Source organism: Leuciscus leuciscus, assembly GCF_965113295.1.
Source record: "Leuciscus leuciscus genome assembly, chromosome: 9".
Taxonomy (NCBI): Eukaryota; Metazoa; Chordata; class Actinopteri; order Cypriniformes; family Leuciscidae; genus Leuciscus; species Leuciscus leuciscus.
Window position 1 is genome coordinate 26103771 of NC_138733.1, and position 18285 is coordinate 26122055.

Here is an 18285-nt window from a genome sequence, read left to right on the forward strand (position 1 = left end):
AAGTCACGTTTTATCATGAAACACGCTGTGATTTATTCCAAAGTGACTCAGGCATATATAATGCATTTAACGGTAAATAATCTAAATGTTGACTTTCAAAAGTAGGCGCGCCAAGAAGGCTATTCTCTGTATTTTGGTTCATTTTTGGTGAGCGCCAGAAAGATCTAAAGAGACCGAGACGCGCTAAAGCAGCACATCATGTTGTTTTATTTATTTTTCAATGGCATTATATTTTGTAGTCATTTTTAATGTACACAAATAAAAATATACATTTTACTGTTTCGGATGATGTCATATTATCTGTATGACTAAATAACAGAGTATTAAGTTATTTCCCAGCAGTGGAACAAATCCAAGTGATGGCGCTCGCGCATCGCGCTCTCACACAACGTAGGATATCAGTTCTGGCGTTGCTTCATATCGCAGACTGTTCATTATCAAAATGAAACACAATCAACCAAACATATAAAAAGTTATTCTGCATAATTTAATTGGTCTGTTGTACAATATGAAGGGCAAGCTGTGCCGCACAATTGTCATTTAAGTGAAATTACTGAACTTAAATATACAAGCTTGATAAAAATGATCATTCTATAAGAAAATTTCAGATGGCATTTAGAGGCTTTTGCATCTGAACTCTTCATATATATATATAGTTTATACACACAGTATATATTCATTCTGAAACTTGAAATCTAAAGCTCCAAGTAAAAAAAAAAATTATAGGCTACACTAGATCTACTCAATAAAATTGTGGCAACAGATTGCAAGCAATATTATTTCAATTTAACAACACTTAACAATTGAGTGATAAAGAATCAAATGAGATCCTTACAAATCAACCATTCAAAATGAGTAACTGCAAATTGGTTTCCTTGGACAAAACAAAACACTATGCTAATGAATACTACTAAATGGAATTGTTTTGATTTAACACAAAAACAAGTTGGCATTATTATTTTTTAATGAGTGGATTAATTAAATTAATTAATTAATTAATTAAAATAATTTAATTAAATCTCATTTCAGCTATGAATAACAGACATAGACGTCAAAGATGAATTATGAACTCCTTTATTATTGCCAACAACAGTCTCATAGTGAACATTCACTACTCTACCAACAGAACTTCATAATTTTTTTCCAATTGCCTTTTAAAGGCATATCAATTCACACAGGATGAGAACAGTGAAAGTTTGCAGAACAAGTCTCTTTTTGTGTTTCTTTTTCAGGCAAAAATTGTTCAACATACACAATGCTGCGTTGTTTAAATAAAATAGATATAAGAAACAAGGTTTCCACCTAGATTTGAGCAACTAGACTTGGTTAATCTAATAATCTCATATTAAAACAGCAGTGAAGACTTGTGCAACTTGACTCCATTTGACAGCTTCGAAGCATCAAGCTCCAAGAGATTTATACTTTGACCTGGATACTTTGAAGGTTTGCAATAACGGGGCCATTGCAATCAGAGAAGGACTGGGCAGCGTCCGAACCGGACTGCCCCGACCAAGAAGGCCCTTTAGACCTCCAGGAGGAGCTCGTCAGGGTTCTCGGCAAAGCTGTCAAGGAGCTGGACTTGACGTGGAATGCTCCGGACTCGAGGTATCTTCTTTCCGGACGCCCATGAGCACGTGGTGAAGTCGTGGTCTGCACCCCAATCGGCGTGCACCCACTCTGCCACGCAAACTATGTGCGCATGCCCCCGTCGAGGAGACTGTCGCCGTGCACCTGTGCCCGTCCTCTTCTTCTTTGAGCACGGATCTCAGCCTGCTGTCCAAGCCGTGCAGATTCACTGCAACAGAGGAGAAGCCCGTGCCGCGGGTCATCCGTCATCCTCGGCTACCAAGCCTTCATCCTGACAGATCGGTCAAGAGGAGGAGAGAGTTCGCTGGAGGCCTCGCCCCCAAGTGCCGTTTTCTGCATCGTGTCTCCTATGTTCCTGCAGGCGACAAATGCAATGTTTTGTGTAAATGCTGTGTCTGTTTGTGTGAGTTCCACAATAAAAACACTTCGGAACACAAATTAAGATGAAATCTGAGAGCTGGATCACTCCTCCAAAGGCTTCTATGGGATCGAAACTTGCCGGCCCAGAAAAGTTATTAAAGACATCGTTAAAATAGTCCAAGTGACTACAGTGGCTGAACCACAAGTTTATCAAGCAATGAGAATACTTTTTGCGCGCAAAAAATAACAAAAATAACGACATTATTCAACTATTCATTTTCGTCTGTGTGGGCCTGAATGAATTCACGTAGTGTAACAGCGCAGCGCTTCTGTGTTGTACGTCACCACGTAGGCTCACTATTGGACGACGCTGGTCATGTGTGTGATGCGTATGAAGTACAACACAGAAGCACAAAAAAAAAAGACTAGACTAGCCTACCACAAGTGTGAGTTGTATTGAGTGTGGGGCAGAAATCCAAGGGCCTCTGCTGGCCATCTCTCTCTTTACTTCTGTATTTCTTTCTATTGTACTTGTCATGTGATTGTGACCTTGTGTGAAATTATATTTACTGAATGTTCTTCAGTTTTTCAATGATCTCCACACAAAAAAGTAACAACTATGGTGACCATGCACCTATCCCACATTTTGCAGGACAGTCCGAAATAGAGAGCTTTGTCTCGGGCCTTGAGAGGTGTAATTGGTGTCCCTTTCATTTATGTCTGTTTTATTATTTTTTATTATACAAAAAAAATCTAAAAAAATTGCGCAGCCGTCATGTTCTAGCTAGAGCTGGAAAATAACCGATCAATGCATTCGTAAAGAGGGTTTTTTATTCTGCTGATGATGACAGCGAGCATGGACAGTCAAAGGAACCAGTGTGGACCTCATCAAAAGTCGTTAAATACAGCTGCACCAGCCAGGACTTCTTCTAGACATACACTGGATAACATCCTGATTAAACCTGCCAGATGCATCCAAAATACTGTTAGAAAACTCTTGCATCAGAATGATTTCTGTCAAGCTTGTGTATATTTTTGTTAAAGCTGTTATTAAGCAATATCTCCTGTGTTTTATATGAGGTGCCCTTCAGGGCCGTGCACATTTTGAGGGGCAGTGGCCTAAACCAAAAAAAGGGCCACTAAGGGGGTGGTTGCTTGTTAACACAAATTATCCAGTTATTACAAAATATACAATTAAAAGAGAAGACAGCACACGCTCAAATACATTTTAGACTTTATTGTAGATGTTTTGATAGAACATCACAATTACACATTGCTGATAATAACAGAAACTATTTGCTGTTTTACATTTTAATATTTACCTTTTCCTTTTACAGCAAAACCTTTCTATTTGGTACCATGTCCTGAAAGATCTTAATAACCTCATCTTTTATGATTGGGATGTCTTTTTCAATGGCCAGAAGCAGAAGATCAGAGAGTCGTTTTTGTCCACACACATTACAAAGTTTAGTTTAGTTTTCACCAGCTTCAACTTCGAGAATGAGCGTTCAACGGTGGCTGTTGAGACAGGTAGTGTTGCAAAGATTTTCAGGAGCTTAAAAAAGTGTATGTACCCTAAGTGTATGTAGTGTGTATGTAAAGTATGTACAAAAGTGTATGTACCCTAATGAATAACAAATATTTTAAATACTTAAATACAATTGTTAGGCTTAGTGCTAATTCAATATGTTCTTCTAATATAATTACTCTTCCATTCAAATAATTTAATGTCTATCTTTCTTGTTATCAAACTCTAGCATATTCAAAATCCTTTACTGTCAGCCAGTTTTGTCTACAAAGTGTGCCAACAACAGAAAATTCAGTTATTTGTATTAGATCTGATCGAGAGTGCAATAATTTGATTAGACAAGCAGCTAATTCTAAGAACATGGATATGTTGTACAAGTTGTTAGTAGCCTACTAGTAGAAGACCAAGAGCAAAACATTACCGACATAAATACAAAAAAATACAAAAAAACAAATGACTAATTTCGCAGATTCAACCACTGTCTTGCATAGCCTACCTGTTAATCCGACAGCTTTCGTGAACTGTCAGTTTCAAGAGAGCGCCGCACTGCAGTTTGTTTGCTCTGACAGCTCAGCTAGCTAGGCAGCGCAACGGTGTTTTTTTTTTTTTTGATTTTTGTTTTTTTTAATGCCCACTGTCCCCTATATGAAGCACAAGCACACAGACGTCCGTACGTTGTTATCCGACCTTTTCATTCAGGGACTGCCCTGGATTACTGGCACACGCCATAGTCACATTATGTTTATTATGGCATTATGTTTTTGAATATTATGAATATTTACGATTAATTGATAAATTATTGTTAATTTTCCCACTGATGATCCAAAAGATTTCTTCAAATGCCCATCCTTAACCCAGGTGCTATAAACATAGTCTAAGATGGCCTGTTCAATCTTGGGTGGAAGCCAGAGGTGTAGCCTTTTATTCAATTAATTTATGATTTTCAGGTTCCAGAAAAAAACACAGACAACCTTATTACCTTTTCTGTACTCCACAGGTGTTAGTAAAGACAGAGTCTCCAGAGTGGTGAAATACTTCAGTCAACATGGTGAAGCCAGACCAGAGTGCAGGGGTGGAACCAGAAATGTTGATGAGAAGATGAGAACAGGCAGTAGTTCAGCATGTGTCCTCATTCATGTGCAAGGCCAGCCACTACGCTCGTCGTGGTGCACCTGGACGGAAGTACCTCCCAAGTGACATGTCAGTAACCAAAATGCACCGGCTGTTCCAGGAGCAGAACCACAGGGACATCAGCTACTCCCTGTATTACAATGTTTTCTGCACCTCATTCAACTTGGGATTTGGGCATCTAGCAAAGGACTGCTGTGCCACCTGTATGAGCTCGAGACTCCGTATGAAAGATCCTCACCTTACTGAGGAAGAGAGGAAGGCAGAGATCGTGTCTGTCATGCTCCTCCGACGCAGAGCCCGGGTGTTCTACACATTGCTAAATTCAGTGGAGGACACAGTTACTGTCTGCTGACATGATGCAGAACCTCTCTCTGCCCAAGTCTCCCATTGGCCAGACCTACTACTCTAGGCAGCTTTACATGTATGTGTTTGGTGTTGTGGTCCACCATGGAGAGAGGAGTCTGCAGGCACTGAGTGACCGTCATCTCTACGTGTGGCTTGAAAATCAAAATAGAAAAGACAGCAACATGACCGCCTCTGCCCTGGACCACTGCCTGAGAACCAGTCTAGCCAAAGATGTCCAACAGGCTGGCCATTTGAGGCTCTTCAGCGATTCCTGCTATGGACAGAACAAGAACAGTACAATGGTCGGAATGCTGTCCAGCCTACGAAGCACTATCTTTAAAGATGTGAAAATGGAGTGCTTCTTTCCTGTCCGTGGCCATAGTTTTCTCCCCGTTGACAGAGTTTTTGGAAGAATTGAGCAGGATATTCGTAAGCAGGACACCATCCTCCTGCCAGACAAATACACCAACATCCTGAAGAAGCATGGCTCTGTGTATGTGTACGGGAAGGACTGGGAGAGCTTTGACCACAAAGCTGCAGCCAAGGCTCTCATGCAGTCCACGCGGTCTTCGATGGCAAAGGGTTGGATATCGATGGCAAAGGGTTGGGGGTGAGAACCACCTTCAGCGGTCCCACCTACCAGCACACTCTCCTGAAGAGAGGCAACAACTGGGGCCAGTATAAAGCAGATCCCCTGCCCATGATGACCACAGTGAAGGCTGTGAAGAAGAAGGACATCATCAGCCTGCTTAAAGCCATTGGTGCCCCAGCAAATGTCGAGGCCTTCTACAATCACGCTTTGGCTGTGACCAGTGATGTCCACAGGGGGGAAGAGTAGACTAAAAGGCACACACTGGCATCTGAAGCCCATGTGACACTCAAGAAAATACACACACACACACACACACACACACACACACACACACACACACACACACACACACACACACACACACACACACACACACACACACACACACACACACAAACAAAACATTGATTCACTAGCTTGTCTTAATGGTATTACAGTAGTAGAATATAGCCTAAGGTGGATATATAGCGTTTTGCAAAAAAAAAAAGAAAAAAAAGTTGTGTATGTTCTGGCCAAAACTAACTCAGAATCTTATTATTATTAATCAATCTTTGTATATACTATTCCATATATTTATGATGTATTGTTTTTTTAACCAATTTAAGATGTTTGACAATGTTAAGATAAATATGTTGCATTTTGGTATGGTTTTTGACTTATTTATGAACTATTTATTTATGGACATAAAATTAAATAAAAAATATCCTGGATTTGAAGAATATTGTGTCCCTGGCCTTCACTGAGCTCAAGTAATAGTTTAATGTACAAAAAATTGTGAATGAACTTGACTGTTGATGTCTTAAATAATAATGTCAAATAACCAACATTTCTCAAAATAGATATATCTCGTTTTGCAACGAAACTCTTCATATATACCACCTCACCTTTTAAACTCAAAAAGATGTCTGAGTCTGTTCCACCAGGGATCTCATCAACAGGGACTGGAATATCAATCTCTAATTTCCTCACTGCATAAAAAGACACAAAAAAAAGTTTACTGCAATGATGGAAAGCCTATGAACACATCTACTATTTATATGCTGGATTCTTACATTTTGGATCAATGTTGAACTCCCTGTCAATAGAGGCGATTTCTCCTTCCCCCTAAAGATGAAGGATTACCAAGAGAGTTTTTGGGTGAATACTGAATAACTTGTAGGAAACAAGAGCATTCCCATGAGAAACACCTTTAATTTCTCAGGTATGTGACACTGAAGCACAGTAAAATCGTGGTATGCCACACTTTACCTCCACACGGAGCTCCTTTTCTACTCGATCTTGGGCAGTGTCTGAGGCGTAAGCCAGCACAGTGATGGGGATATATCCGATAACAAGGGGCACCACGGTGAAATACACGGCCACTGCAGAGTTACCAGGAACCGTGACCACCTCCCTCACCTCACTGCCGCCAGCAGTGCACAAACCTTTCTCCTTATTCATCTTCACTATTACCTAAAGAGACACATGATATGGCATTCTCGGCCCTTAAACAGGAACAAGAGTTTTGCCGAGTTTCAAAGCATTTTAATCTTGTTTGTCACACTAATCATTTTTCAGGCACATGCACTGTTTGCTGGTTAAAAAGAATAGCACCTGAAATAAAGATGAATTAAATTTACCTGTAAACTCTCTTGCTTGTAATTGTACACAACAGCTTTAACCTGAAGCTGTTCATTTCTCTTCACAGAGTAAGGAAGGTTGACAGCCAAAAAGAAATCTTGGAAGACCTTCAGGGGTTTTGGCTCTGCAATGCAGAATCCTAAATAATAATAATAATAATAATAATAATAAACACTTTTTGAAAAATAATCAGCATCTAAATAGCACACCAAATGGCAGATTTTAAGTAAATAGCAACCTTTTGTGGAAGAAATGCCCACAGCCTGCATTTCCCAAGTGGTTATAGAGAATCAGAAGCAACTGCATCATGCCTTTAAGTTTACAAAAGACAAAAAAGTATTTACATAGAATAAATCATATCTAACATCATTTTTTTTATATATTCATCAGTATATATTGTCAAACTCATTATAATATTTATTTATTTATCTGATTAATTGGTAACCTGATAATGCCAGTCCTATCTGATTCAATGACTGTCCACATCCATGACTGTGGGAAATATTTACGAAGGTAGATTGCATCCGGGTCATTCTACGAAAATGGTGGCTTTCCTGTCCCGGCCTCAACCACCAGGAAAAACACTTAAAAGTGTCAGATAATGACACAAAATATATGTTTTTTGTTTTAATTTAAGTGTTTTATTGTTAATAAAACATATCTAAGACAGTTATATTGCAAACCATTTTTTATACATATTGTAGAACACGGTCAGTACCATGAAATTGGCTTGTCCCTCGGGTCAGGAGTCGTGGTTTAGTGACATATTTTGAGTTAAAAAAATATTTTTTTCTCCCCCTTTAAATGTCATAATACAAAGGGAAGTAGTATAGTTATTTAGTGGACTACTTAAAAAACGAAAATATCAACTAAATATTATAAATAATTTACAGGGAATACCTGTCCCTCAATTTCATGTCACTGGTGTTACAATTTATAAAAACCACCACTTTGAAAAAAATCAACATCCTTGCCAACTTCTTTCTGGGTCAAAGGTCTATTGTAGGCGTGGCTGTTTTGAAAAGCACATGGAGAGTGTGCACTCTCTCTTCATCTTTTAGCAATTTGATAAATAATTTGATAATTTCATGCGAGGCCTTAAGATGTGTCACTGGTGTTCTACAGTTTATAGTAAGGGGAAATGAAATTTTATAAATATATTTTTTCAAATTGCATGATTAAGTGATTTATTTACAATTTAAGAAGTGTGGTTTGAGCTACTGTGGCTGCCATCTTAGATATGCCATTTTGTCTGCAGATTTGTCACTGGTGTTATCGTCACTGGTGTTACTGTTGCTGCTGGTAACACCAGTGACATGACAATAACACCAGTGACAATCAATAACACCACTAACTTTTTTCTCAACATAAGGTTTCATAAAAGCCTCAACAATTATATTAATAAAGACTTGTTAGCATTTCATAATAAATGTATAAAAAATTGTTCGAAAAAATCTTATGTTTCGTCATTGGTTTCACTTTGCGTCACTGGTGTTACATTGCGTCACTGGTGTTACATTGCGTCACTGGTGTTACCGCCACATGGCATATTGGTTTTCTGGCATTCTAAGTTCACAGTTTCATAGAATATGTTTTTTGTATCTACCTAACTGTTGCTGCATTCATTAGTAAGCATTATAAGGATATGATCATTCAATTTTGATCACTCAACCTCAATTATTTCTAATGTTACAACAAAAAACACAGTGGTAGAAATAGAAAAATGTCACACAATAGAACTTTACACATGCCTGTTTAAAGTAAATTATTACTAATCAAGACAGTTTCTTAATATTACATTAAATTTTTCTGTCTTTGATTATGTATGCAAATTAAATAGTCAAATTACATTCTGGGAAGCCTGAATTGTCATCTAAAATATAGGTAACACCAGTGACAAAAAAGCAGCACAAGCATTTTTTAATGTAATGTAGTAAAAATATAAAAATACATTAAGCTGTCATTTAAGTTGATTTATAATTTTAAGAGGTTAACTATTATCTGACTATAAGTTTTGGTATAAAAAAAAGAATTACATTTTTAAAAAGTTGTCTGTTCAAAAAGCCACCATTTTCATAGAATGACCCATCCTCATTAATAACAATTTCGTCCAGTGTATCGTCAGTGACTACAGTGACAGACAGAAGAAGAGTAGATTTCAGCTTCTATATACTTTTTATATTTTAATACATTTTAAAATTTAAATTGATTGTATATAAGTGTAAGCAGCCAATTTAGTATTAATATTGACAATATTGTAATAATAATTATAATAATTATGATTATTTACTAAATGACTTCACTGCTCAGTAACATTTATACTATATTTTACTATACTATATTTTTAAACTGTAGTGGCAGTGAAGCCACTGATATAGACAATATTTTAACATTATTATTATTATTATTATTAAGGATATTAACACTAATAATAATAAAAAAAATAATATTATTATAAAATAATAAACTAAACTGGCTTCACTGCTCACTCATTTCTTTGTTTGGTTTGATTTAGAATGTCAAATCACTGTAGAATTGTGCAATAAATGTGGTTTTAATCCGAGAAAACCCTTCCAAGAAGTTATGCAAGACAAATTGTACCTCTTCCAAGGCTGGTTTTTCTCCTCTCAAATTTCTCCTTCTTCCTCCTCTCATTTGCAGCTTCGCAGCATTGTTTAAAAGCCTTACGAGAGCTGTCCGATGCTTTTACTCTTTTGAGACGCTCATCACAGGACGTATGCAGTTTGCTTGGCCTTACACCATCAAGACAACATTTCCTGTCATTGTTCTTATAGCTGTTGACTGTTGATGATATTATCAATTGACATATGATTAAAAGACAAATCATGTGAGGAATGATCAAGGGTTGTCAAACTGTTGTTTTGCATCTTACCGACTGCATTGTATTTTGCAACATAATCCGCTGCTCTCCTGATATGAGGGTCAGGTTTAGAGTTGTAACACTTATGCTCTGAGAAGTAAAAAACTGTGTTGATCACACTTTCATGCTCTTATGGTTCTTGAATAATAATTCACAAAATAGATTGTCAGCAGGTATTTTACTTGTGGGTAAAGGGGTTTCCAGATCACAGTTACAAATGAAAGTTAGCCCAGCTCTCTGCAGAACAGCACTGGAGTCCTCTCCTCCTCCGACAGAGCAGGCCAAGTCATACGAGTTCATTCAAACATCTGTGGGAAAAAAAACAAATCATCTCCATCATGAGCGGCAAGGGCGCCGTAAAGGGGTGGAAGGTTAGGACGATTCTAAGGGCCCAGGCTGATTTAGGGCCCAGAAGAGCAGACCCCCTTTTTCTTTTCTTATTTCTTTTCTCTTTTTTATACATACATTAAATGTGCTAGGGCCCCTCATGCACTAAATGTGTATTTTGTCCATTTTGACCATAGATTTAATATTTAAAAAACAAATAATGTATTTACTGTTTCAGTCACACCCCTCCCCCTTACAATGGTTCATTCCACCTGCGCTGTCCGAGCTACGATCGCTAGTGTAACGTCTCTTGCTTATTGCACTTGCTATGATGCAGCGCAGACAGTGACACTGACACACGCAGGCATGTCACATCAAAAGTTAGGGCATCAAAAAAGGAAAGGAAAGAGAAGACAGAGAACGCCGAAGTCGACAGTATGTCACACAGTTTTTCAAAAAGAAAGGTAGCTTGCCCTATTCCTGTATTCCAAAACTTTCAGAGTTAAGGCCATTGCACACTGAGTCCGAAATTCGCATCCGAAATTTTCACACGTTAAAAAAAAAATTCGACCTCACGTTATGTCAATCACGCTTGCACACTGTCTACGAAACTTTCGTCCGTAATAAAAAAATTCGGATCGGGTTCGATTTTCTGCGTTTTTCGCATCCACAGCCAGTATTTTGAGAGGTTTTTTCACAATTCAGAGCCACCGTACAACTAAAAGCGAACGACAAAATCCACAATGGATTTAGCAGCCAATTCGATCACTAATCATGTATTATTTGGGTATAAAATATAACCTGTATACAGCTGTTCTGTCTGCCCAGCGCTTCCGCCGCCCGCTTGCGTGTGTGTGTGTGTGTGTGTGCCCATTCCTTAGACATACTGCCAGTCTCTGTTCAGGATCGATTGGTTCACGGAAATTGGTGGTCTTGTTTTTAATATGTGGCTCCAGTATCGCTAGCAAAGCATCAAACTGTTCCACTGACATTCTGAGGTAAATTTTGAATCGCTCGGGATAATTTCGCAACTCCTTGATAAGGAGTTGAAACTCTCCTTCCTCTCGGCGCAATCTCAGTATTGGGTGGACCCAAATATTTCCTCTTTCTTTTTCTCTTTTTAAGAAGAAAGAGGGCAACAAAATCATCCCCACTGCTACCCTTGACGAATACATTTTGTATTTTTTGCGTTTTTTTCCGCAAAGGTTTAATAAATACGCATCGGACTCAGTGTGCAAGGTTTCTGTGCGTGACGAATTTTAAGGCTGACGAACACGAAAAAACGCATACGAAAATTTCGGACTCGGTGTGCAATGGCCTTTACTTATTTTTGTTGCTACATGACCTGCTTTTATCTAGCTAGCTTAGTCAAATAATTACTGAATTATGATTTACATCCAACAATAATAACATCTCTGGGTTATCATGTCTCTCTACACAAAAATAGCTCTACACAGATTCAACGGCTGCTGCACACCCACGTCCTCCTTCTCCCCCCGTGCGAAATTCGCGTCCGATATTTTAGCACGTTAAAAAATAAATACAACCTCACGTTATGTCAATCACACTTGCACACTGCCTCCGAAACTTTCGTCCGTCAAAAAAAAAAAAAAAAAATCGGATCATGTTCGATTTGCTGCGTTTTTCGCATCCGTAACAAGGGTTTGAATGGTGTTTTGACAGTTTAGAGCCACAGAATGACGGATACGAAAAAACGCATGTGAAAATTTCGGATTCAGTGTGCAAGGACCTTCAGCTGAACAAGGTGAGCCTGAGCGCGAAACTTCACGAAGATTGAAGCCTCTCAACACGTCTTATCTACTGTGTTCGCCACATGATGATAACTTTACAAAACAAAAAGTAATCTATACGCTTCAAAAATCACAAAATCAGTTTGCGGTGTGTGTCGTGTGTTCTGTGAAGTGACAGTGCTGCTGCTACGATCGATTATGTCAAACTTGACGTTCTTAATAGGCTATGAATAAAATGCCCCAGAAAAAAATAATATAAAAAACTGAATAAAACATGTCTGTAGTAACCATTGGCTATAAGGAGTTTACAAAATAGATATTTTAATATTTTATATTATGAAAACTAAATAGGCCAATAGAAATAATATGGTTATTACGTGTGTGTTTGACTTATACAATTTTTTTTTTTTTTTTTTTTTTGTAGGCTTTGTACTCATCTTTAGACATTTTAACTACGCAATGTGCCAAGTATCTTTTTTTAAGTATACAGGGCATGTTTATTGGGTTAGATTTTATCTGTAAAAAATGTAGGGGGCCCAGAAATTTTGGTTTCCATAGGGCCCAGAATTTCTGGCGGCACCCCTGATGAGCGGCAATACTAAAAAGGTACATGCAGTGCTTTTAGGAGTACACTAGCATAGCGTACTAGATATCCACAAAACTCCAGTTTTGATTTTGTACATAATGTACAGCACATAATCCCAAATGCATTACCTTTTGAAGGCTTAGTTTGTTTTTGTTCAGAATGTAAACAGCTGAGTCCACTGCGGCAAGAGCCACCTTGACCTTTGGATCTGTTCTGACCGTCACCTTAAACTCAGTTGCAGGTTTTATCTCAGCCATTGGATCAATTTCTACCTATACAAACAAAACGGTATGTGGAAACACTCGCTTTTAAACCAATATTTCACCATATTTAGATTCTGAATGATAAATCGTCTCTGCTGTACCTTGCCTTTGCAGACATCTTTCACATCGACCCACACAGAGTCAGCCACTATTTTTCCTTTTGGTGTAAAGTCTGTAAAATAGTAGGTGACCAGGCGAAAAGAAGGCACCATTTCCACATTGAAGTTCACATTGATTGTTGTGATTTCAGTTCTTGGCACCCTCCCCACCTGCACAATTCGTCCTTTACTCCAAACCTGTTTGGGGAATTATTTATTTTTTAAATGATGGAAGACATTAGATTGAAGATAAAGCAAATCTGGTAAAGACCTATTAAAAAAATGACATCCAAGCTGATTGTTCTTAGTCTTACCATAAAATAAAATAAAGTTGGTTTTCCTGAACCCTGAGGTGTAATGGCCCGTAATGTGGCTTTTAAATCTTCTCCAGGCTGTAGGAACTGTTGTTCCACTTCCAAACTAAGATAGCTGTGTTCTTCAGCTTTTATTGCACTGGCTGTCATCTTTTTATCACTACAAATTACCTCCTGGTCTCTCCCCTCGGCAAAAACCTGCAAAATAAGGACCATATTAAATGGACAGTCCCAGTCCTGGATGTTGATTGGTCAATACCAAAGCCACAAGGATACACAAAAGGTTGATACTGTTGTTGACAGCAGATTTAAAACAAGGTCATTGTATATTGTAGCCACTTTGGAATGGTAATAAAGATATATCAAATATCATGAAATCTCACCGTTATAGCTAAATTCTTAGCCTGTGGTGGTATTTGAAAGGACATGGCTACATCTCCCATTTCATTTCCCCAGCCCTCATTGCTCAGAATCTACTCTGGTGATCCTTTTATTCTAACAGTGACTGTAAATTTCAAGTTTTTGACTCTTTGGCCCTCTGGATATGTTGCAGTAGCCTTCAAAAGAAATGCAGTAATCAAAAAATAATTTAATTTATTTGTGTATGCAGGTGTGATACTAACATACATTTTAAAGCCAGAGAGGGATCAAAATAACATAATGAGTTAAACAATTATTTAGGCCACATACCAAAATGGAAAACATGCCACCCGGGGTGAAATATGTCTTGGTTTCTGACAGATCAATAACATATGGTGATGTCACAATCTTCACAGAAGAACTTTCTGCTTCCTCTAGATTGCCACCTGCATAAAATAAGTCAAAATATTCATTGTGATATGATTTTCAGTCATTTAACATATTTTAATACCCATCTGAGGATAAATAGTAACTTTAAGTAAATAAAATAATTGAATAAGATGACTGGTGTATAATAAGACAATCAATATACTTTTGCACTTGTGATAACTAGAATTGATTTTATTACTGTACGTACATTTCCTGATCTAATCATTAGGCTACTTTCCATTTATTACTCACTTGCTTTTTCCAAAACCGAGACTGCAATATAAAGATAATATCCCTCTATATGGCCTTGAGTGTTATTTTTTGATGCTGTCTTTAAGACCTCAGTGAGTACTTCTGTATTTGTAGTGCCCTCCTCTACCTACATAACAGAAGACTATAAACAAATAAAATGCAATAGGTGGCTCTTTGTGCATTTATATAGACGACTGGTTGATACTAGCTCACTCTCAGGAAATGGCGGCACGGCATTGAGATGTCGTACTCGACCACATGAGGTGTTTGGGGCTGAGGCTCAACGCGAAAAAGAGCGTGCTCACTCCTGTCCAAAGGACGACATATTTAGGAGTAGTGTGGGACTCGGTCACGATGCGGGCACAACTGTCTCCTGCAAGTATCGAGTCGATTCTGGCCATGGTGTCCAGAATAAAGCTAGGCCAACGCATCACTCTAAAACAGTTCCAGAGACTGTTAGGCCTCATGGCGGCAGCATCCAACGTGATACCTTTTGGCCTGCTGCACATGAGACAACTACAGTGGTGGCTCAGAAGCAAGGGGTTCTCCCCGAGGGGCAACCCTTTTTGCATGATCATGGTTACGCGCAGGTGTCTTCGTTCCTTGGTCATGTGGAAGAAAGCTTGGTTCTTAGCCCAAGGTCCTGTGTTAGGAGCACCATGTCAGCGCAAGATATTGTCGACAGATGTGTCCTGCACAAGGTGGGGGGCGGTGATGGAGGGCTGCTCAACCCAGGGTCTGTGGAAGGAACATCATCTATCTTGGCACATAAAATGTCTAGAGATGTTAGCGGTACTGCTAGCCTTAAGGCACTTTCTCCCAGACCTCAGAGGCCATCATGTTCTGGAGAGAATAGACAATAAGTTGGTGGTCTCATATATAAACCATCAAGGGGGTCTGAGATCACGCCCTCTGTGCAGACTGGCGCATCAGATTCTCTTATGGGCCCAAGGGAAGATTATCTCGCTGAGAGCAATCTATATTCCGGGCCATCTAAATGTGGGAGCAGACATCCTGTTTAGGCAGGGGCTGAGGCCCGGGGAATGGAGGCTGCACCCCGAGACGGTGCAGTTAATCTGGAGGAAGTTTGGCCAGGCGGATGTGGACCTGTTTGCGTCTCAAGAGAGCTCACATTGTCCCCTCTGGTTTTCCCTCACTTATCCAGCCCCTCTGGGACTGGATGCCATGGTACAGCTGTGGCCGAGGCTTCGGCTGTACGCATTTCCCCCGATCGCCTTGCTCCCGGGAGTTCTAGAGAAAATTCGCCAGGGCGGGGACCAAGTCTTATTGGTAGCCCTGTGCTGGCCGGCCGAGTTTGGTTTTCGGACCTGATAGCCCTCCTGGACGGCCCCCCGTGGGAGATTCCCGTCAGGAGGGACCTTCTAACTCAGGCCGGGGGCACAATATTTCACCCCCAGTCGGAGATGTCGAAATTATGGCTCTGGCCCCTGAGGGGGATCAGTTCCTGAATGCCGGTCTCTCTACTGAGGTAGTGGAGACCATCTTAAACTCTAGAGCTCCCTCCACGAGGAAACTATATGCGCTGAAGTGGAGAGTATTCACTTCATGGTGTACAGAGCACCAATTGGACCCAGTTAACTGCCCGGTGGCTTCAGTGCAGGAGTTCCTGCAGGGTGGTTTCTCTGCCGGCCTTTCCCCCTCTACACTAAAGTTGTAGCAGTGGCTGCTTTCCATGTTCCTCTGGATGGCAGCTCACTGGGAAGGCATCATCTTATTACTCGTTTCCTTCGTGGTACTCGGAGGATGAGGCCTCCGGCTCAGGTGGGAGTCCCCACTTGGGATCTAGCCGTAGTATTAGAAGGATTATCCTTGGCACCCTTCGAGCCTCTGGACACGGCATCAGACAAGTGCCTAGCCTTAAAGATGGCGTTTTTGCTGGCTATGTTATCTCTCAAAATAATAGGAGATTTACTGGCTTTGTCGGTTGCTCCCTCCTGTCTAGAATTTGCTTCGGGGGGAGTGAAAGCTATTCTTTACCCAAGACCTGGGTATGTACCTAAGGTGCCCACTAATGTGGTCCGGCCAGTTGTCCTCCAGGCCTTCCATCCTCCTCAAGTGTCGGCGGAACAAGAGAAGCTCAGGTTGCTTTGCCCAGTTAGGACCCTTGAGATGTATGTTAGGAAGACATCCCAGTGGAGAAAAACGGACCAGCTCTTGGTATACTTCGGGCCCCCTAAGAAGGGCTGCCCGGCTACTAAACAGACCGTAAGCAGATGGATCGTTGAGGCCATCTCTATGGCTTATGAGGTGAGCGGGCTGCCCTCACCTCTGTCAGTTAGAGCTCATTCCACCCGAAGCATGGCTTCTTCAAAGGCTCTGTGGTCGGGGGCATCACTCCAAGATGTATGTGATGCGGCAGGGTGGTCCTCACCGCACACCTTTGTCAGATTTTACAGCTTGGACCTTCCGGCGACTCCGGGGTCTCAAGCAATCATGTCCTGAGGTCTGCCTCATTTCACACCGGGACAGACTTACGTCAGCATGGCGAAGTGGGCATATCGTTCCCAAAAGTGTCGTCATAGCGATGCAGCGCGAGTTCCCTCAAAAGGGAACGTCTCAGCTTTCTCATGTAACCATGGTTCCCTGAGAATGGAACAAGACGCTGCGTCCCTCTGCCATGCTTCCGCACACCTGAGAGCGGCTTGCTTCAGCCGATCAGAAGGCTGACAGCAGCTGTGACGCTGCCTCCCTTTATAGCTTCCGCATTCTGCCGGCATGGAATGACGTTGCACAAATCAGGACTGTACTAAGTTGCACATGTGACTTCAGGAGCGCTAACGCTGAAGCCAAAGTGTCATCATAGAGACACAGCGTCTCGTTCTCTTCTCAGGGAACCATGGTTACATGAGTAACCTGAGACGATCTCTCGGCTCGATTTTCTCACAAATGTGTCCCGGCAGATTTTCTCACAAATGCAGTTGAGCAACTTCCTCTTCTAAAACAGTAGATGGCGCTAAGATAGGGGATTAATTTGGCGCTAGTCTCCCGGGAGAAGCACTGATTTGAAACTGGCCTTTGCCTACAGCTGAGGAAAATGACCGGTGAACAGGTAATTAACCTTCTTAAGGTTTTCTTTTGTAAAATGTTTATTGCATATCTAGACAGAAATCCACATTAGCACTTAGTAGCAATTCACTCTCTCTAGGATAGGGAAATCTATTTATCTATAAGCTGAAAGCTCTGCCATCATATGTTGCTTTTTTACATTTTTTCTACATTGGACGCGTGCAAAATGACTAAATTAGTGATTATGTCTACACTGAAATAATCTATTTCTTTCATTCTCCATAAATTAATGAGAACATTTCATTTAATTGAAAGGAGGGTTTCATTTGTCTGTCCAAAATAATAATTGGGGCACTGCATACGTCACAGGCAAGTTAAAGGGATAGTTCACTTTGAAATTAATTTTTGGTATGTTTTAGCTTACCTCAAGGGCATCCAAGATGTAGGTGTCTTTTTTTCCGCAGTAGTTTCAATTTTCGTTTTTTTCAAACGAAACGAGCGGTTTGTGTGAGAAAAACGAACAGTATTTATATCGTTTTTACCTCTTATACGCAGCCATGTCGAAGTGATCTGATCTGACGTGTACGCAGACTGGTGCATAGATATATACACTAGATGTCGCCTTAAAGACATTCGTTCCAATGAACTGCCGTAGACAAGGCGACATCTAGTGTGTATATATCTATGCACCAGTCTGCGCACACGTCAGATCAGATCACTCGGACATGGCTGTGTATAAGTGGTAAAAACGATATAAATACTGTTCGTTTTCTCACACAAACCGCTCGTTTCGTGTCTTAGGCCATCAATGTGTACTTACGATGGGGAATTGTT

The 18285-nt window shown here is 40.2% G+C and overlaps 2 protein-coding genes across 2 annotated transcripts; both read right to left on the reverse strand.

Moving 5' to 3' along the window:
• Nucleotides 1-5574: 5574 nt before the first annotated feature.
• On the reverse strand, nucleotides 5575-7447 carry LOC309505810 (complement C4-like; the record flags this gene model as incomplete). Its single annotated transcript, XM_082179266.1, has 6 exons — nucleotides 7402-7447; nucleotides 7163-7302; nucleotides 6792-6995; nucleotides 6596-6647; nucleotides 6420-6511; nucleotides 5575-5670 (listed from the first exon to the last, which is right to left on the reverse strand). The coding sequence occupies exons 1-6, from the start codon at nucleotides 7430-7432 to the stop codon at nucleotides 5575-5577; spliced, it is 615 nt and encodes a 204-aa protein (XP_082035392.1). The 5' UTR covers nucleotides 7433-7447.
• Nucleotides 7448-9270: 1823 nt separating this feature from the next.
• LOC309506148 (cobra venom factor-like) lies at nucleotides 9271-13875 on the reverse strand. The gene is made up of 8 exons (XM_082179759.1): nucleotides 13767-13875; nucleotides 13384-13581; nucleotides 13073-13267; nucleotides 12837-12980; nucleotides 10227-10352; nucleotides 10057-10134; nucleotides 9765-9965; nucleotides 9271-9291 (listed from the first exon to the last, which is right to left on the reverse strand). Exons 1-5 carry the CDS (start codon nucleotides 13824-13826, stop codon nucleotides 10341-10343), a joined length of 609 nt encoding a protein of 202 aa, XP_082035885.1. The 5' UTR covers nucleotides 13827-13875; the 3' UTR covers nucleotides 9271-9291; nucleotides 9765-9965; nucleotides 10057-10134; nucleotides 10227-10340.
• Between the last annotated feature and the right edge of the window lie 4410 nt (nucleotides 13876-18285).

Coding starts and splice junctions, on each gene's coding strand:
- LOC309506148 (XM_082179759.1), bottom strand. CDS start 13,826: ATGGGAGATGTAGCCATGTCCTTTCAAATACCACCACAGGCTAAGAAT. Junction 13,582..13,766: donor CTAAGAATTTAGCTATAACG/GTGAGATTTCAT, acceptor CTTATTTTGCAG/GTTTTTGCCGAGGGGAGAGA. Junction 12,981..13,072: donor AAGATGTCTGCAAAGGCAAG/GTACAGCAGAGA, acceptor TTGTTTGTATAG/GTAGAAATTGATCCAATGGC.